The following is a 19,697-nucleotide window of genomic DNA, read 5'->3' as shown; positions in this document are numbered from 1 at the left end:
ATCAATGCTTGGAGTTTGTCAGAATTTGTGGGTTTTTGTTTGTCCACCCACCTTTTGAGGATTGACCACAAGTTCTCAATGGGATTAAGGTCTGGGGAGTTTCCTGGCCATGGACCCAAAATTTCAGTGTTTTGTACCCCGAACCACTTAGTTATCACTTTTGCCTTATGGCAAGGTGCGCCATCATGCTGGAAAAGGCATTGTTTGTCACCAAAATGTTTTTGGATGGTTGGGAGAAGTTGCTCTTGGAGGATGTTTTGAAATCATTCTTTATTCACGGCTGTGTTTTTAGGCAAAATTGTGAGGCCCTCAATCCTACCAATCTTTTGCACAAGCTAAGTTGTAATTTAGCTTCTTTGATGGTGCTTTAAATAGTCTTGATTTGGTTGCCAGCATACAGATGTATCCAGCTACAAATCGTGCCACGCATGACGTGAGGCCGCAAGCGGATACGCACCTCCATACAATTGCATGGTGTGATCGCAGTGCGCACCATAGCATACCGTAGCATGTGCTGCTGCGGTTAATCGCATGGCATGATGAATGCGCACGTTTGTAGTGCCATCGGCAAAGATGTAGCTGGACACATCTGTATGGACTTCAGCTTTACCTATCGACTTCAACTTTGTCCCTCACAACCTATTCTCTTAGGACAGGAGCAGCCAAACTATAGCCCGCAAGCCAAATGAAGCTGGTCTCCCTGCTGAAATTTGAATACCACATCCGGGATTCCTCTGCAGCGCTCTGTCTTGAGTCCAGTGGTGGTATATGTATAGCAACATCAATATTGGGCCAGCCTTTTCTGCAGCTCTGCCTCCAGTCCACCCTACTCCCCCTCTGAGTAATACGCAGACATGCAGGTGTTACTGGAGTCCCATGGGCCTGACTAGAGTCAATTGCGTGGGGTGGATAGACTAAAGGAGACAGGCAAAGACAGTGGACATATAGGGCCATGAGGTGGCAGCTCTGGACTGGCAGATAAGCTTATGAGAGATGATCTGGGCTTGAATATAAGTACATGAGGGAGCTCTAGGCCAACATATAAGGTCACGAGGGGGGGCTCTGGGTTGGCATGTACACTGAAGTGCCAGAAGTCATGGGATAGGTGCCCAGCATCATGTAGGACTCCCTCTAGCCCAGCGAAGTGCAACAACTTGACATGGCATTGATTCCACAAGTGGACGGAAGACCTCTGGAGAGATGTTGACCCATGCTGTCTGGATAACTTCCCACAGCTCCCTGATATTTGCACGTGCAGGATCCTGGGTGCGACTGAACCTCTTCACCATGTCCCATAAATGGTAATTTGGGTTAATATTGGGCAAATATGGTGGCCACACGATTTGTTGGAACTATCCAGAAAGCTCCTTAATCCAATTCTGGACAATTTGGGACCGATGACATGGTGCATTATCCTGCTGGATTATTCCATCATTGTAGGGGTACATGAAGTCTATGAAGGGCTGCAAATGATCATCAGGCAATGCAACATAGCGGTTACCGGCCAATGATGTGTTCAGGCAGACCAGCAGATTCAACCTATGCCACATGAACACACCTCACACCATTATGGAACCATCACCAGCTTTCACAATGCCTTGCTGACAACTAAGGTCCATGGCCTCATGGGGTTTGTACCATACCCAAACTCTACCATCAGCCCGAAACATCACCCTACCATCAGCCCGGACCATGCCACATGTCAGTCCTCCAGGGTCCAATTAGCGATGTCACAAGTCCAGGTGAGGCACTGTGTCCGGTGTCAAAGTGTTAACAGGGGACCTCTGGTGGATCGTCTGCTCCCATATCCCATGGAAGCTAAAGAACACTGCAGTCACCTGCTAGATATGTATCTGGTACCACCTGCATTGAAAGTGTATGTGATTTGAGCCAGTGTCACTCGTTTTTTACCACGGACAATTCTGGCGAGACGCCACTGGTCACAATCACTAAGCACCTCTGGTCGTCCACTGCACTATCCACGACGAGTGGTAATGCCTTCCAAGAGGCGGTACCATAGATTGAGGAATATTAAATGTCCACACACCTTTAGAAATGGAATGTCCCATCCGTCGGACATCCACTATCATGCCCCGTTCAAACTCCGATAAGCTACCTCGCCTTGCCATGAGCAGCCTAGCCGGTGTTCAAACTGACTCACGAGATGTCAGATCACAACTGCCAATTTTCAAGATATCCCAGTACGGTGTCACCACCTACCATTACCTTTCCATACTACTATCCCATGACTTTTGCAACTTCAGTTATGAGGGGGGGCTTTAGGCTAGCATATAAGGGCATGAGGGGGCTCTAAGGAATGAGATATATAAAGAACCATGTCTGAGGGAGATCTGCTTAGTTAAATGGACATGACTGAGGGGGCTCTGAGGCATATAGAGGAGCACGACTGAGCGGTCTCTGCTCATTTAAAAGCATGACTGTGGGGGCTCTAGGGACTGAGGCATATACAGGGGCATGACTGAGGGGCCTCTGTGGTTGACATATAAAGAGGCATGGAAGTTTAAAAGCCCCTGTTTCAGGATTAAGTGGCCTGGCCATTGCAATGTATCTCTGATAGTTACCCTAGCCAAGTGGTACTCTTCTGGGAGTAACAACCATGGTGACGCAGATGTTTTATGGAGAGCCACAGGCTAAAATGACAAAGTACAGCAGACTCTTATTTCCCTTGTACTTTGGACTGGATGGGTTGATTTTCAGCCAACTGCATTTATCAAACTGCCAGGCACTGACACTTGTATAGCTCCTTCCAGGATATGCGCTTTAACTAACCAGTTCACTGCTACCTTGTTCTGTCTATTTGTTCCTAATATCTGTTGCTTTAATTTCCTGGTACCTGACTTGGTTTACCTGTAAGTTCTGATCTACGTTGGATTACTGGAGTAAAAGCTGGAAATAATGAGATCTGCAGCATCTTGCAGTGTAGAGAGCATCATATTATGAAGCAAAATCTGATGCTACTGGACTTATTTCTGTAGCTTCTCGGTAAGTGTCTCAAACATTTATTGCTATCAAGACTGAAACCATGTAAAATACATTAAAAGAAATCTAATTGCTGCTCAATAAAGTGGGTACTTGAAGCAGTCTTTGCAGTCCCTGAGTCTAACGTGAAAAGAGAATGAGTTGGCAGCTCTGATTAAATGTCACAAGTTAATCAAAGCATTTTATAGAAACAAACTTGTGACACAGATTCACCTTTAATCAGAATGCTGCCAGCTCAGATTCTACTGGACAGCCAGCAGACTGATGCAGGCAGGCCTCAATTGTTTTACTAATGAACCAAAGTACAAGCTTCTGTAGGTTGTGGGGGAATGGATGGTAAGAACAGAGTCATTAGGCTTATTTTGTGCAATAAGTAGAGAGCCAATTACATCAGCAGAAAGCCAGCCAAGTGGAGTGCAATTATTAGCAGTTTGATTCTCGTGTATATATAAACCCAGATGGGCAGTGGAGATTACACAACTGAAATTCATCCATATGGCAGTAACAGTATATTGAAAAACAATGTTTACCCACAAATATTTTGAAATAAGTTAAGTTTTAAAATGTACAATTTTATAAAATGTTGTGGTATATTGAGACAGATCCCACCAACATGACTAGACCGCACACCTCATGCCTGATCTACTTTCAACTGTGACCTAAACCTCATCACAATGCTTCAGCTGTATCACTCCTCAGGTGTAAACTATAACATCTATCAAAGAGATACTGCTCACAGAAAAGCAGCACATCACTGCCTCACTGACAGGAGTACATAGGTGCTTTTTTTTTATTATTTTCTGTCAGAAATTAAATCAGTTCTCACCAATAGTTATCTATTCAAAGAACTTGAACAGAACAGCCACTTCAGAATCCAGCACAGCAAACAATTCACTGTACAACACATGCTGTCTTTCCAAAATGAACCACTCTTAAAGTGCAGTATTCATTCATTGTTTAAACAGCCTATTCTGAATGTTCAACTGTTTTATTCACTTATAATGTTATCCAGTTAAATGTGTATTTATTAAAAATAATACAAATGAAACAGCCTATTCTGAACTATTTTGATCTCATATTCTGTATCTGTTTCACCGTACACCATCCTCCACATAGAACTATTTTGTCACAACAAGGGCCAATTTTGTCCTCGTGTGTCACAACACACACCAAGGCGTGCGTATATCAGAGCGCGACCGCACACCCAAGAGTGGAATATCTATTACATAAACAACAGTGGGCCTCACAAATATTTTTACATGAAGATAGAGAAGTGGATGGACAGGTAAGGATGTCCCTGTGCATCTACAGATGTGTCCACATACATCTAGCCTTCTTGCGCAACTTTTTCCCATAAAATTGATCTTTTTCGCAAAGTCATCCAAATTGGACGCACAAGCAGCTTCTGCTGATTAAAATGATATGCTACATGAATATATTCTGTGTGTGACTGCGGGTGTATCTGCATGCAAAATGCTACAATACAGAGTCACAGACTTAATGGAAAAGTCACACAAAAAGATGCTATGTGCTTCAGAGACGCACAGCTCTGCCCGGTACTGGTTAGATATAATGAGAGGCAATATTGAAGGGGTGCTGTAGAGAAGTGCTGAGGCATTTGTTGGGATATAATGAATTATCTTACATATGGAAAGACACCAGTGCAGTTTCCAGGTCTAATGTATGACCTAAGCGTACAAGCAAAAACATTTTTTTTTTTATTATTTTTAAACTGGTAGCATGCCTTATCTACCTAGCAACCTTTGAAACCAAAAGTTATATATATATATATATATATATATATGGAAGGTATGGGACTGACCAAATGTAAAAAACGTACAGTGCAATTTATTTTCTGAAGTAGTTTTCATGGTGTAATATCATTTTAAGAGTTAAACGGCTAATCTAACACAAAGTTTTTCCATCCGCTCCTCAAAAGTTACTTTCTCAATTCTCACCGTGTGCTGAACATTTGCCTAATTATTTTTCTGTAGTGATTTGTATCTTCATCTGGAGATTCCCAATTTTATTAAATCTGTTTAAACTCTGCACCAATGATAATCTGTTCAACTTGTGCTGGCAAACTGTGAGCTTCCCACAGGCTTTAGCAGACGTGAGCAGAAAACTGCATTTCAGTTAAGCAGACGATTCAGATTTTGGAATGTAATTTTGGCTTTATATAACAATGTGTTTTGTGCAGAAGAAAAATGGCATATAAATAAGATACAAAACAGTTGAGAATGGTTTATACTAGGGATGTGCAGGCTCGGATAGGTTCGAGTTTGCACGTGGAGTTCGGATTTTTCCCTCCAAAAAAACGGAACTCAGAACGAGGCAAAACGTCATCTTACATGGACGAACATCATCATTCCTGGTCTTTTGTCCAGGAATGATGATGTTCGTCCATGTAAGATGACGTTTTGCCTCGTTCTGAGTTCCGTTTTTTTGGAGGGAAAAATCCGAACTCCACGTGCAAACTCGAACCTATCCGAGCCTGCACATCCCTAGTTTATACCTGTTACCTTGTCAAAAAAACATCCAATATTAAACCCAGCCATACAAACATACAAATACAATGGGATGGGGTCAATATCACGACCGTAGGGATTCCGGTGGGCAGAATGCCGGTGCCGGAATCCCAAAACCTGTCAGTATACCGGCGCCAGCATCCTGACTGCTGGAATCCCGAAGGTAAGTAGCGGGATTAGGGGGAGGATTAGGCACTAAGGGGGGAGGTTAAGTTTAAGGTGCAGGGAGGGGAAGGTTAGGTTTAGGCACTGGGGGGTGGGGGAGGTAGGGTTAAGGTAGGTAGAGGGGGAAGGTTAGGATATCTACCGACGGGTGTCGGTATCCTAACCGTCGGGATGCTGGCGTCGGAATTCTGTCCACGAGATGCCAAGCGCCAGCATCCCGTACCCATCCCAATACAACAGCTATTTTCTATTATTACTTAACCCTGGTTGAGTTAGGAGAAACCGAATGGAAGAGGGAAGGGATGCACTAATGTAGGTAAATTACAGCAAGGACTTGTATGCTTAATTACAAATAGATGCTGACTGGCACACGCCTGTCCAAGCCATATCATTTCTGGTAAGTCAAGGGCTTGGAAAAGTATACGACGACAATAATGATGATATTGTTTGCCAGAACTGGGTAACTTCCGATTGGCTGATTGTGAATGAACCACTCATAGGTGTTTTCTTTGTTGCTTGCACATACTGTATATTATGTTTTTTTGTGTGTCTGTGTTATAGATAATTTTTTCTTGTACAAGAGATGGAGATTTGTACCCACACTCTGGACCTCATTCAGAGTCGGTCGTAAGCGGCCGCTCGGTCGTACGCATCCGATTTTTCCAAACCATGCATGTATTCGGTTAGTTGTGCGCATGTGCGTACGAGACCTTGCGATCCAAAATGCTGTCGATCGTACGGCTTACGAGCAGGAAGTGGCTTCCGAGAGTTAATGATTGACATGAAAGGCCATTTGTGGGTGTTGACGGGGGTGGTGGTCTAAAAACGCAGGCAATCCTCACCGTTTTCAGGGCGTTTTAGGGGCGTACATAAATTTCCTGCTACGACCGACATAGAAGGCCGGAAGTAGTAAAACTTCCCTTCTGCGAGCAGGTTAGAGGCCTGGCTGATCGTACAGCTTGAGGTTGGGTATGTGCTCTCTCAAGCACCAGAGTACAATCGATACTATCGATTGTGACTGATGTTATGTTTGAGGTTTCTATTTTGTGCCACACAATGCAAGCAGCTAATAATCGTTTGTTGTTGCTAATAACACTGCTAATTGGCATGTAATTGATTCAGTTGCGTTTGCATTAGAGAATAATAAGAATAAATATATTTCATGGGGATGGCTTAATCTATGCGTTTTTTTGTTAATTTTTCATTTAATTTGCACACAACACAAGCGGCCGCAACCAGGAGAAGAAAATTAACATACAGCGACTGACAACGATTGACTCTAGAGGAGGTGCTTTGTTCACTTTGGTTGCGATCGCCCAGCCGTGCGATTGTTTTCTTTTCTGATTCTCGATCGTTAGGCGTACGACCGAGCGGCCGCTTACGACAGACTCTGAATGAGGTCCTCTGTCCCCTCATATACAATCTGTCTCACCATCTGAGAGCCCTGCTACTTTATCTGATCTACAGTACTTTGATGTAGGTCAGATAAAGGCTGGAGGGCTGCTGCAACGAAATGCAATGGTGATGAGGACTAGTGATTATCTAGCCAATTCTTATTGGTTGACTGCATCTTAACCTTTCAAGATTCCGACCCTCTATTCGGCATCTTTATTAGACACTTCCATTTGGGCTACTGCAGAAGAAAAATAATTCATTTTGCTTTCTATAGGGGGATTCTGAAGTTATTTAATTTGTATTTTCTGTGTGTATTACAGTTTATAGCTGGCAAGACAATAATACATTTCCTTACATTATTAATGTGTAAAAGTTTAGTGATGCAACTTCAGGATTTACTAACACTGTCAGGCCATAGCTCTATGCTATCCTGGTACATACTTTAAGTATACACATGTCTGGTAGAATTAGTTTTTTCTATTGAGTTTGATGCATCTTGAGTTGTGTCTGATTCAACATATGTGCATAAGCAGTGGTAGCTCCTACTTTGTGTGGCCTGGAGGTCTGTAAATATGCACATGTGAGGGATCACGATCCTGCACGAGTACAAATCAACAAGCTGGCTATTGGGGACTGCATAGTCTGTAGCCTCTAGAAGACTGGTAGGGCTGCCATAATAGCAGGGTAGTGGCTTCCCATTGGAAGCACTGTCTGCTATTGCAGTCGAGCCTGGCAGTCCCGGTTGGGAGAAAACACCTCCCCCTGAGACTGCCTATCCGGCATGTGATTAGCAGAAATCACAATGGGTAGTCACTGCCACTGCCAGGCAGTCACTGGGGGAGGCAGATTTTCCTGGGGAGGAGGGGGGCAAGGCTGCAGCACCTAGGTAATATCCACCACTGCACATAAGTACGAATTACACTCTTCATGTTTGTTCCTTGCTTTCCCTCTTTCGAATACAGAAGGTGAAAACATGAACTCATTCCTCTACATTGCACATCTTATTTTAGGAAAATCAGTCAGTGCAAGATTAGCAAAACTGACTCGTTAATTACTCACCACTGGATTCTTTGTATTCGGGTCAAATTCTGTGGAGTTAGCATCTGCGTAAAACGATACATTTTTTCATTAATTCAAATCTATTTTGCTTTATATCAAACAAACCATATGCTCATACAAGTCATGTTGTGCTTGCTTACATTGAAAAAATAAGATGCAACTATTGGTGTGTTTTAAAGAACATATTTCTTGCATTTGTGCCGCACTCCCAGTCTCACAGTGAATAGTCTCATAGGATCCTCAGCACAACACTGAACACAGCGAGCAGAGTAAGCCCATGCAGACCATCTGCATATTGCTCTAGCTCACGGGTCTCTGGCTACTGGAAGAGGAGCGGGATGAAACTTATTCTGAATTTCAGAAGGGAACCAGCAGTCAGCTAGCTCTCACGCCTGTCAACTAATATCAATCAGTAAGCTCTGTACTGTTTACCTGCTGTGTACTTCTCAATGACTACATTATATTTAATTCACATCTGCTTTATTCTAACCCTCAGTTACAGATATAGATAATGCTCACAGTATAGGGACAGGAGAAGTCTCTCAGTGGAGCAATGTTTTTCTTCTGCGCACTGGAGGCACTTAATGTCTATTCTCCCGTCTCTGGCGATATTTTTACAGTCGGCGCACATGTCACTGCTCCAAACCGGCCCCATGAAGCAGGATTTGTGCTGGTGAGGAGAAGGTGAGTTCCCGGGCACTTTGCTGCAGACGACAAGTGGGACTCGTCATCTGCACTTTTAAAGTATATGTTGATAACGAGCCCCTCTCATCCTCCCCATCGAAAGAGTTAACCAACTTGCCTAACCCACCGTTTTCATCCATTTTCTGGCATCTGGGAGTCAACCATTATTGTTTGATTCCATATATTACCAGATTTTCAAACTAGCCAACCATACATTGCTTAGGGGAATAGCTTCTCTTAAATGGATATTCGTCCTAATAATATTGTCGTGGCAGAGACAGAACCACAGAACACCAGTCTCATGCAGCCCTGTATGGGATGAGATTGTGATAGATAATGACATTAGAAATTGCTGGAGAAGTGCAGCAAGCACATAGGATAACATTTCTGAGCCATCAGAAATGTACAGATGTGTCCTCATACACCTAGCCTCCATGTGCCATGTGGCGCCAGATGCCGGGCGCAAGTGAACTGCCAGGTCCCGTGCAACGCAACTTGCTCTGAGCTGCTTTTTCGCTGCAAAAATGTGTCTTAGGGGGGGATTTAATTAGCCCCGTTAAGTTAAAGGGTGCTAATTGAATGCCGACCTCTATTTAATTAGCCCCGCTTATTGGGGATTTCTTTTCAGGTCTCCATCGGGAATCTGCGTGCAGTGTGCACTGTTGAATCAGGCCCACTCTATTAAGTTCCCGGATTGTACGATGTTAGATTATTCAGTATTGGAGTAAAAATATACATGGCCAGGTATATTGTTTTAATACTTCAAAAAATGTATGATCCCTCTGCCTCCTGTGACACAGAAGGCTACTGCTCACGTGTATTCCCTTAGATGTCCTGTAGGCTCTTACGGACAGGTCCCACTCTCCTCCTGTTCTCTCCTTAGCACTATCTATGCTACAGTACATGTGCTCTTTTGTCTCCAAGTCTCGGTTAGATATCCTGAAACTGTATGCTCACCCTTACCTTGTGTACAGACCCATCATGTGCCAAACTGCTTCCCTTCATTGTGACTCACCACCGCCTGCCCTACAAGACAGTAAGTTCAAACTTATCCTACCCCTGTCCTCGTATTGTTATATGTTCCGAGATATGTAAATTTACACTCCTGTATATTGTTATCATGATATGTCAAGTTACAATGCTACTATGTATATTCCTTGTATAGTGATGCAGATACTTTGTGGTACCTTAAAAATAAAAGATAATAATTAAAGAAACCCATAAAATCTCCCTGCACACATACAGAGACATTTCCCAATAATTGGCAGCTGGGGAAACCACTGTGCAATACCATCCAGCTCCTGTTACGAGACCATTCAAGGCTGATCTGGCTGGAGCCACTGAAGATGTTGAAAGTAATTGATCCCTCAGTTACCTTATCACACCACTGAGTTCTTTTTATACATCAAACTACTCTATAAACCTCATAGCAGGAGCCGTGCTCTTCGATGTAAGAATGTATGAGTTGCTGCACTACATTAAATAATACAAGATCTCACCTTTCTGCATCAAACAATTCCTTGCAAATTCCACCACTGCTAGCTGCATCCCCAAACACACTCCTAAAACACAGACAAAAATAAAACAAACATTTTAAATGAAAAGGAAACTTTAGATTGAAGAATGTAAAGATGTAAACTATGGTAATCTTATAATTAAACTGAATGTTTAACTCTGTGTATTTTCTTGCATACTGTGATAAAAGAATGTATCTTTTTTAACTGTTTAAAATATATATATGGTGATGTATCTCAGCACATACTATATACATACATTGAAACATTTAAAAGTGGTAAAATATGATACAATAGTGTGCACCCTTGAAACCTACCCTCACCCGCCCAACCATGCCCTCTGTTTGATAAGCCCTGTCCCTTTCAGTATCCATATACCCAGGCTATTTAGAATAATGGGCCAGATTCAGCAGTGCACACAATCGCACTGCTGAACGCAGATTCCCGATTATCGGGAATCTGTGCACGCCAGACCCATTCTGCGAGTGTGCAGATTGGGTCCTGCTAAGACGCCCCGTTTTCCAGGAGTGGCCAGCCCATGGACTGCGTGGACGCTACAGTCTGCTGGGCTCACAAGCCGGCCAGCCTGTGTAAGCTGAGGCTTACTCAGTTGGCTGGCCGTCCGGCGCCATCCACCATCGACCACCCTCGCAGTGCTGATATCGTAAATGCAGCAGGGGGTGTCATACACCTCCTGCTGCATTTGCATTATTGCAAGGATCGCAATTGCAAAGCTGCCTGCGTGCAGTCTCCCGGGGGGGTGCCTAACCCTAACCTTCCCCCGGGGGTGCCTAACCCCCCCTTCACCTAGCCCAAGCCTAACCCTCCCCTCCCTTAGTATTTGTGTCATACTGTGTTAAGAAGTTGTGTCAGTCAGGGTTTGTGTAAAGAGCAACATTTCCATTATGCTTTCTGAACACATTTTGCTAATTATCAACAAAAGTAGAACTCAGTAATAAAGAGTAATACATTGTTCAAACTGCTTCTCATAGATCATGCTTGTACAAAACAGACTGTAATTGCTATTCTCCGCTAGGTCACTCAATTGCCTGTTCTTCCCCTTATTTCTAAAGGCAATACGCTTCTCTTTAAATTGCATAATACATCTTTCAAACATGCTAATTGCCAGGGACCTCAGTGGCAGCGGCTTCTGTCCAATCTATTCCACTTAGGATAGAGAATTCCAAACAGTTCTGAGCCACCGTACCTAGAAAAGGAACTTTTCTCTCTCTGGCCCAGGTTATTGCTTGAAGTTTTCCTTCTGTTCCCCGTAACCCAAACCCGCCAGGAACCAGAATACCCCTGAAACAAAGCAAACAGCAAAAGTGAGAAAATCAAAGTATTCAACTATGAATAGGTAAGTTCTCCGAAGACATATACTGTGCAATTGTGACATCATTTGTAAAAGAAGAAGATGTTAACTTTAACAGAGAATAATCTTTGCATTATTGTAAAATATGTTATACAATTTGTTTTAATTTCTGCCTGTTCTTAACAGATATAGGTAGGGATTTGGGTGCAGATAATCACTGCTAACAAAAGCACCATTTCACAAGCTCACTATATTTAACATTTCATATAAAACCCATAAGCACATGGGATCCTATGTTCCTTTAGCTCAGTGCTTCTTGAACTCGGCTCTCAAGGCACACTAACAGTCCAGGTTTTAAGGATAGATTTTAAGCACAGATATTTAAGTCAAAATGACTGAGGTACTAATGAAGTCGTCTGTGCTCAAACGTAGATATACGTAAAGCTTGGGTTGTCAGTGAGCCTTGAGGCACCAGTTCCAGACGCACAGCTCTAACTTCCTGACCTTGCATTTCTTCAGAAAAATAACAGTACTTGAAATTGCAGTTATACAATTTCAAGAAAGTTATACAGAACTTGCAGCTTTAAAGACTGCAAATTGTTTTTACCATGTATCTCAACATACATGACCCACTAGGCTTATCCTTTATATCATACAGGAAGTATATGCCTATTTCACCTAACCTAATCACACATGTATTTTCTCTTCAAGGACATTGAGCCCCATGCCACAACTGGTGTACTATTTGCAAACGTATTCCTTTATCTACCTTGTTCTAACATACAGCTTTGTTCACTTTAATAAACTGTGAAGGTTTCGCGCTTAGACTTAAATGCTACAGTGCATCCAGAAAGTATTCACAGCACTTTTTCCACATTTTGTTATGTTACAGCTTTACTCCAAAATGTAATAAATTCATTTTTGTCCTCAAAATTCTACACACAATATCTTATAATGACAATGTGCAACAGTTTTTTTGAGATTTTTGCAAATTTAATAAAAAAAAAAAAAAACACCAAGGAAATCACATGTACGTAAGTAGTCACAGCCTTTGTTACGAAGCTCAAAATTGAGCTCAGGTGCATCCTGTTTCCACTGATCATCCTTGGAGTCCACCTGTGGTAAATTCAGTTGATTGGACATGATTTTGAAAGCTATACACCTGTCTATATAAGGTCCCAACTTGACAGTGCATGTCAGAGCACAAACCAAGCATGAAGTCCAAGGAATTGTCTGTAGACCTCCGAGACAGGATTGTTTCAAGGCACAAATCTGGGGAAGGGTACAGAAAAATATCTGCTGCTTTGAAGGCCCAATGAGCACAGTGGCCTCCATCAACCGTAAATGGAAGAAGTTCGGAGCCACCAGGACTCTTCCTAGAGTTGGCCGGCCATCTAATCTAAACTGAGCCATCGGGAGAGAAGGGCCCTAGTCAGGGAGGTGACCAAGAACCCGATGGTCACTCTGTCAAAGCTACAGCATTCCTCTGTTGAGAGATGACAAACTTCTAGAAGGACAACCATCTCTGCAGCAATCCACCAATCAGGCCTGTATGGTAGAGTGGCCAGACGGAAGCCACTCCTTAGTAAAAAGCACATGGCAGCCCGCTTGGAGTTTGCCAAAATGCACCTGAAGGACTCTCAGACCATGAGAAACAAAATTCTCTGGTCTGATGATACAAAGATTCAACTCTGAATAACGCGTGAATGCCAGGCGTTATGTTTGGAGGAAACCAGTCACCACTCATCACCAGGCCAATACCATCCCAACAGTGAAACATGGTGGTGGCAGCATAATGCTGTGGGGATGTTTTTCAGCGGTAGGAACTGGAAGACTAGTCAGGATAGAGGGAAAGATGAATGCAGCAATGTACAGAGACATCCTGGATGAAAAACTGCTCCAGAGTGCTCTTGACCTCAGACTGGGGCGACGGTTCATCTTTCAGCAGGACAACGACCCTAAGCACACAGCCAAGATATCAAAGGAGTGGCTTCAGGACAACTCTATGAATGTCCTTGAGTGACCCAGCCAGAGCCCAGACTTGAATCCGATTGAACATCTCTGGAGAGATCTGAAAATGGCTGTGCACCAACGCTTCCCATAAAACCTGATGGAGGTTGAGAGGTGCTGCAAAGAGGAATGGGCGAAACTGCCCAAAGATACTGTAGGTGTGCCAAGCTTGTGGCATCATATTCAAAAAGACTCGAGGCTGTAATTGCTGCCAAAGGTGCATCAACAAAGTTTTGAGCAAAGGCTGTGAATACTTATGTACATGTGATTTCTTCATTTTTTTTTTAATTACATTTGCAAAAATCTCAAAAAAACTTTTACATGTTGTTATTATGGGGTATTGTGTGTAGAATTTTGAGAACAAAAATGAATTTATTCCATTTTGGGATAAGGCTGTAACATAACAAAATGTGGAAAAAGTGAAGCGCTGTGAATACTTTCCGGATGCACTGTATGTTTTATTAAAACGCCATGTATCACATATTGATTTTCTGTTATAATTATCTTAAACAGACATGTAAATCTTTACCAGATTAGAATGATTGGTATTTAACAGAGGCGCACATAATAAGAAATAAACCCAGCTAAAATATTCAGGTCCATCTGCTCACAGGTCGCATCATACAATCTGTGATATTCTGCAGGAAGGCAAAGTGGGATCTGTTTGGTAGAAAATGCCTTCAGGTGAAAGCATTTAGTAATTGCAGATGTTCTAAAACATTCCTGCAGAATTACTGGTCAACATTCACAGCATGAAAGATTCTAAACAACATTGGATTCATTTTGAGTAAGGAAATGCTGCAGGTAATACAGATAAACAAAGCGTAGTACATATTTCTTAAACCGCTAAGAGTATGAGTTTCATCAGTCAAGAGGAATCATTACTGCGATTCAGGCTTATTTATATACTGAATGCATCATGTTCTCTCAGGGGGTTTCCATTCATCAGATAAGCAGGTAGGCTCTAATATAACATGTTCCTATAAAAACTTAGATAAGTGTCTGTTTTTCTTTGTAGGGCATACTTGTAGAAATAATTAATGCTCTGCACATCTCATTCATCAGTAAAACATGACAATCTGAACACTTTTATAAGGGCATAAATTGAAATAACTGTCTTTCAGGAAACTCATACATCCTACCTTGACTGGTTAGGTATAATAAAGAAAGTTTCAAATCATACTAATCCTTCTATGTAATATACATACCCAGACTGACAACTACTTTCAGCTTAGACTTCAAAGAAAATCTGATGAGGTAATTGGGAAGAAAATGCCACATACTGTGTGAAAGATTAGCTTGCAGGTTGTCGCTATTCACTGTGTGATGGCAGCATGCCAGTGGGGAATGAGCTCCAATGTAGCCTGCATAAAGATGATATTTCTTATACAGCACTTATTCTAAATAAAATTATGATGTGCTGAAAAGAAAATTTCTGCCAATTTATACAATTTTTTTAATAAGAAAGGAACAGTCCCACATCCAAGATTTTGCCCATGCTGCTCCCTACCTCTGGAATTCTCTCCCTCACCCTATCAGATTCTTCATCTTGACCTCTCAAGACCCACTTCTTCATCAAAGCCATCCAGCTCTCATCCTAAAGGAGCACATCCACTATATCGTTATCGTCCACTGTACTGTGCATTGCCTACACTGAACGATATATCTTTCAGTGTAGGCACCCTCCATCATCCCCGAACATGGCCAATCTGTCGTTATCGGCAGATTGACCGGCATATTCGGGCGATGATTGATGTTGGAAACAACTAGCGGTATCGCTGGTCATTTCCGACATTTGCACGCCCGATTTGTATCCGATTAACGAGCGATTGAACGATAACGATGTCGTTATCGTTCAATCGCTCTGTTTAATCAGGTAGTGGATGTGCGCCTTTACCCTTTTGTTGTTTACTATGTTACATTAAAAAAGGTTAACACCAGAGGAAGTGCTTCTGTTTGTCTCTCTGTTTATGCTTTTACAATTGTTTTCTCTCTGAAAGCCTTTTATTTCCAGTTAGAACTAGGGGCCTGATCAGCATTGCACGGAAGTGCACTACTGAACGCAGATTCCAGATTATCAGGAATTGGCGCATCTGCAGGACCTGCTCTGCGAGTGTGAACGGGTCCTGCGTGATCGACCGCAGACTTTTCTATGCTTTTGTCTGATTGACAGGCAGAGGCATTTAAGGGGCAGGGGAGGCCGACATTTCTCAAAACGGCATTGGCAAGGCCAGGGACTGCGTCTACGGACGCAGTTTCCTGAACTCGTAAGCTGGTCAGCCTGAGTAAGCCTCAGCTTATACAGCTGGCCGGCGGCCCGGCGCCATCACGACCATCCCAGCCTGCGACCACGATCGCAGTGCTGGGACTGTAAATGCAGCAGGGGGTGTCATACATCTCCTGGTGTCATACATCTCCTGCTGCATTTGCATATTAGCAAGGACGGAATTGAAAAGCTGCCTGCATGCAGCTTTGCAATTCCATCCGAAGCTGAATTGCCCCTAGAATTGAAAGTTCACCAATCCGCTAACACTCTTCCATTCGCCTTCGATCTAACAACTGTACTATGAGCTGATGGATAAGAACTCCTAGCTGTTTTGTATAAGGAATTATGGGGGGGCATGTGCGTTGCACAAAAAGTATTGGTCCTAGATATAAGACTCCGGTAGTTCTAATATACGGTGGGGAAGGGCTTCAGAGAAAAATAAAATTTGGAGTATTCCTTTAAAAGAACAAATAATTTAACCCCCATATACTACTTCTGCTTCAAAGAGTATAGTACTGGCACTGCCAATTAGTGAGAACCACTACTGGCCAGCCCCCATAATGACCTATGAGCTCCAAAAGATCCAACACACAAACACAGATAGAAATGACTGAATAACCACGGGGGTCTAAGTGGTAAATTTACTAAAGTGAGAGTTTTTAGAAGTGAGTTCTAAAAGTGATGTTGCCCATAGCAACCAGTCAAATTCTACTTAACATTTAACTAGCACCTTCTAGAAGATAATAGCTAGAATCTGACTGGTTGCTATGGGCAACATCACTTTTAAAACTCACTTCTAAAAACTCTCACTTTAGTAAATTTACCCCTAAGAGTCAGGAGCTCAGAAATGAGGCTGTCATTGTAAGTGATGAATTGAGTGAACAGATAGTTTTTTAAACAAATCTCATGAAGATGTACAGTCATGTGCATAAATATTGGGACATTGACAGAATTTTCATATTTTGGCCTCTATTCATCACCACAATAGCTTTGAAATGAAACAAACAAGATGTGCTTTAACTGCAGAATTTCAGATTTAATTTGAGGGTAATTACATCCAAATCAGGAGAACGGTGTAGGAATTACAACGGTTTCTATATGTGCCTCCCACTTTTTAAGGGGCTAAAAGAAATGGGACAAACTAAACAATCCTAAATCTAACTTTCACTTTTTAATACTTTGTTGCAAATCCTTTTGCAGGCAATTACAGCCTGAAGTCTGGAACGCATAGACATCACGAGACGCTGGGTTTCATCCCTGGGGATGCTCTGCCAGGCCTCTACTGCAAATGTATTCAGTTCCTGCTTGTTCTTGGGGCATTTTCCCTTCAGTTTTGTCTTCATCAAGTGAAATGCATGCTCAATCGGATTCAGGTCAGGAGATTGACTTGGCCATTGCATAACATTCCACTTTTTAGCTTTAAAAAACTTTTTGGTTGCTTTTGCAGTATGCTTCGGGTCATTGTCCATCTGCACTGTGAAGCGCCGTCCAATGAGTTCTGAAACATTTGACTGAATATGAGCATATAATATTGCCCGAAACACTTCAGAATTCATTCTGCTGCTTTTGTCAGCAGTCACATCATCAATAAATACAAGGGAACCAGTTCCATTGGCAGCCATACATGCCCACGCCATGACACTACCACCACCATGCTTCACTGATGAGGTGGTATGTTTTGGATCATGAGCAGTTCCCTTCCTTCTCTATACTCTTCTCTTCCCATCACTCTGGTACAAGTTGATCTTTGTCTTATCTGTCCATAGGATGTTGTTCCAGAACTGTAATGGCTTTTTTAGATGTTGTTTGGCAAACTCTAATTTGGTCTTCCTGTTTTTGAGGCTCACCAATGGTTTACATCTTGTGGTGAACCCTCTATATTCACTCTTGTGAAGTCTTCTCTTGATTGTTGACTTTGACACATATACACCTACCTCCTGGAGAGTGTTCTTGATTTGGCCAACTGTTGTGAAGGGGTTTTTCTTCACCAGGGAAATAATTCTTCTGTCATCCACCACAGTTGTTTGCTGTGGTCTTCCGGGTCTTTTGGTGTTGCTGAGCTCTCCGGTGCGTTCTTTCTTTTTAAGAATGTTCCAAACAGTTGATTTGGCCACACCTAATGTTTTTGCTATCTCTCTGATGGGTTTATTTTGATTTTTCAGCCTAATGATGGCTTGCTTCACTGATAGTGATAGCTCTTTGGATCTCATATTGAGAGGTGACAGCAACTGATTCCAAATGCAAATGTCACACTTAGAATAAACTCCAGATCTTTTACCTGCTTAATTGATAATGAAATAACGAGGGAATAGCCCACACCTGTCCACGAAATAGCATTTGAGTTGATAGTCCCATTACTTTTGGCCCCTTAAAAAGTGGGAGGCACATATAGAAACCGTTGTAATTCCTACACCGTTCACCTGATTTGGATGTAATTACCCTCAAATTAAATCTGAAAGTCTGCAGTTAAAGCACATCTTGTTTGTTTCATTTCAAAGCCATTGTGGTGGTGAATAGAGGCCAAAATATGAAAATTCTGTCAATGTCCCAATATTTATGCACATGACTGTATATGCCCTTTCTGATACACATAGGGGAGGTTTACTAAAACATAGAAAAATCTTTTCCTTAAAGCAACCAATCAGATTCTAGCTATCATTTCTTGAAAGTACTAGATAGTTAGAATCTGAGTGGTTGCTATGGATAACATCAAAGCCGGCCCTAGGCATAGGCATAAGAAGCAAATATGAAAACAAAGGAGGGAACTCCGCACTGGATTAATTCAATTTATTAGACCATAAGAACCAACATATATTTAAATTTATCAGGGTGTTTATACAAACATCCCATACCCATGAGCTGGTTGGTGGTGCTCCCCGTTCGGGCTTCCTGTTTGACAAAGCCCGAACGGCGAAACGCGCGTCCAGGTCATGTGAGTATCAGCTGTGCCCAGCTGAACTCCCGGCAGGCGTCGGTTTGTAGCCCCATTATACACCGCAGGGACTCCGGAGAGGTATTGTACAGGCTTCTCTCTTCCTGGTATGCTCCTCAGACTGCAATGATCAGATGATCATGGTTTATTAACCCCTAGATATCCTCAATGATATTTGTTACTCAGATAATATTAAATAGACTATAATGATCTGATTGTCATGTTTATCTAATCATGCATATCGATAAACTGCTGTATGCTACAGGATTGTAATATTATGTGTATATGAATATACTAAATAGCCAGATACAATATAGGGAGTTTCACATGCCCATATTTAGATTGGCATGGACTCAGGCTATTATGTAAGAGGACAACTTTAAATGCTCATACATATGAGATAATGAACTAAAGAAGCAGTAAAAAAGGAATACTATTACCAACTGTATCTCTCTGGGGCACGAAGGTTGAAATTATTATCCCAGTACTAATGTTACAAACCATGTTATTTATATTCAATCAGGAAATGAAGAATTGATTACTGTGATTATGGTTATGTACTAGGATACAAGAATTGTCATATCAGATGCCATTTATTGTTTTAGCTTGAACACATGAATAAGTTCATATTTGTTACTAATTAACTTTATGGTGTCAAGCATACCCAATATCTTTCTCCAATATTTTCGCCTAATTCTCTTCCATTGCAATTGCTAGGTGTAGGGACATAATAGGATAATATATTATATATCCGATTCCTTTTAGTATGTGTTCTATACACTGTGATTATACTTAGATTTTCTAATACCACGGTATAATCTTCATACTCCAC

The 19,697-nt window shown here is 42.0% G+C and overlaps 1 protein-coding gene across 4 annotated transcripts in view; it reads right to left on the bottom strand.

Moving 5' to 3' along the window:
* The window catches only part of CTPS2 (CTP synthase 2), a 234,169-nt gene that overhangs the window by 130,554 nt on the left and 83,918 nt on the right, over nt 1-19,697 (bottom strand). For all 4 annotated transcript variants that reach the window (XM_088453684.1, XM_088453685.1, XM_088453687.1 and 1 more), the window contains 3 exons: nt 11,553-11,647; nt 10,331-10,393; nt 8,148-8,191 (listed from right to left, as the gene is read on the bottom strand). In XM_088453684.1, coding sequence (XP_088309810.1) covers nt 8,148-8,191; nt 10,331-10,393; nt 11,553-11,647 — 202 coding nt within the window. The remainder of the gene's footprint in view (nt 1-8,147; nt 8,192-10,330; nt 10,394-11,552; nt 11,648-19,697) is intronic.

Source organism: Taudactylus pleione, unplaced genomic scaffold (genome assembly GCF_031769625.1).
Source record: "Taudactylus pleione unplaced genomic scaffold, aTauple2 ptg000585l, whole genome shotgun sequence".
Taxonomy (NCBI): Eukaryota; Metazoa; Chordata; class Amphibia; order Anura; family Myobatrachidae; genus Taudactylus; species Taudactylus pleione.
This window is presented reverse-complemented; position numbering and strand designations above follow the sequence as displayed.